Raw genomic sequence first — 1,331 nt, 5'->3', positions numbered from 1 at the left:
GGAGCAGTGCTGCAGCCCCTGGCCCAGGTAACCCCCCTCGGCGAAGCCCACGCTATAGGAGTGCTTCATGGTACTGAGGTCCACGGCGGCGTCGCCTGCTGGGGAGGGGAAGGGCTGATCCCCCTTCGTGGGATAGTAGCTCATCCCGATTTCGGAAAGGTTGGTGTCTGACATGGAGGAGTAGAGGCGGCCGAAGGTGCCGGTGGGGTAAAACTTCTGCTCCTCGTAGAGTGCGGGCGCTGGGGCTGGCTGCCGGTAGGGGAGGTCGCTGGCAGCTCCGGCGCTCTGCTGCCATAGAGGGGCCCGCTGGCTTTCCGGCCAGGCGCCACCGGCGCCTCCCCAGCTTTCTTCTCTGGCATCTTGGAGGTGGGGTTGAAAGTGCCGGTGCAGCTGCTGCCGAAGGGGAACTTGTAGACCACATCGCAGCAGGCCACCTGGCTCTCCGGCTTCATGCCCGTGAGGTCCAGCACGTTGGCCGGAGGCTCCTCCTTCAGCACTTTGGTCACCGGGCCGGTGGCCGCCTCCTCCATCTGCACCATCATCACCTGGGACTTCTTGCCACCCAGGGCAAGGAGAGGGCTCTGGCTCTTCAGCTCCACCGGCACCGCCCGGTACATCTCTGAGCCCGGCTCTGGCGGGAAGGGCTGCGGAAGGCCACTGACATTCTGCGCCCCGCCAGTCTGTGTGATGAGCACGTCCTTCTTCACCATCTGGCCCGGCATGCCGTACCTCGCAAACTTGGTCTGGGGTGGGACGGTGGGCTCGGGCTTGCCACTGGTTGCCCCACTGGCTCTGACAGTGGCTGTCTGGACACCCTGCTCCACCTGCTTCACCTGTGCCAAGCACACCGGGCTCCCAGTCCCCTGCCCGAAGTCCACACGGCTTTGGAAAGGGTCTCCATAGACCACAGGCTGCTTGGGCTGTGAGAGGAGCATGGGGGAGGCGATGCCCAGGCCGGCGGTGCTGGCTGCGGCGATGATGGCGTGGGGCTGCTCCTGGGCGTTGAGGTTGATGATCAAGGGCTGGATGGCCGTGGACTGCCGGCTCGGGATGTGGTCCAAGGTCAGGCAGTACTTCCTGGCCTCGGTGGCCAAGGAGGTGAGATCCATGCCTTGGTCTGTTATGATGATAGGGGCAGATTTCAACGCGGTCCGTAAGTCCACGGCATTCGTGCTCGGTGCCTTGGGGCCCGGCTCAACCCGGGACGTGCCTGGGATGGAGGAAATGCGGCAGAGGGAGATGTTTTCCGCGGGGAGCGCTCCCCAGCCGTAGAGCCCCGTGATGCCGTCGGCGGCTGAAGTCACAGCGGGGACCCTCTGGGGGGGCTCCCT

General features: G+C 65.1%; 1 protein-coding gene across 1 annotated transcript in view; it reads right to left on the bottom strand.

Annotated features, from left to right (window-relative positions):
* Positions 1–10: 10 nt before the first annotated feature.
* Positions 11–1,331, bottom strand: part of BSN (bassoon presynaptic cytomatrix protein) — a gene marked incomplete at its 3' end in the record, with an annotated part of 66,721 nt that continues 65,400 nt past the window's right edge. Inside the window, 2 exon segments of the mRNA XM_009891307.1 lie at positions 11–263; positions 266–1,329. Coding sequence (XP_009889609.1) covers positions 11–263; positions 266–1,329 — 1,317 coding nt within the window.

Source organism: Charadrius vociferus, unplaced genomic scaffold, assembly GCF_000708025.1.
Source record: "Charadrius vociferus isolate BGI_N301 unplaced genomic scaffold, ASM70802v2 scaffold758, whole genome shotgun sequence".
Classification (NCBI taxonomy): Eukaryota; Metazoa; Chordata; class Aves; order Charadriiformes; family Charadriidae; genus Charadrius; species Charadrius vociferus.
Note: the sequence above shows the minus strand (reverse complement) of the source record. Positions and strands in the feature narration are given on the sequence as shown.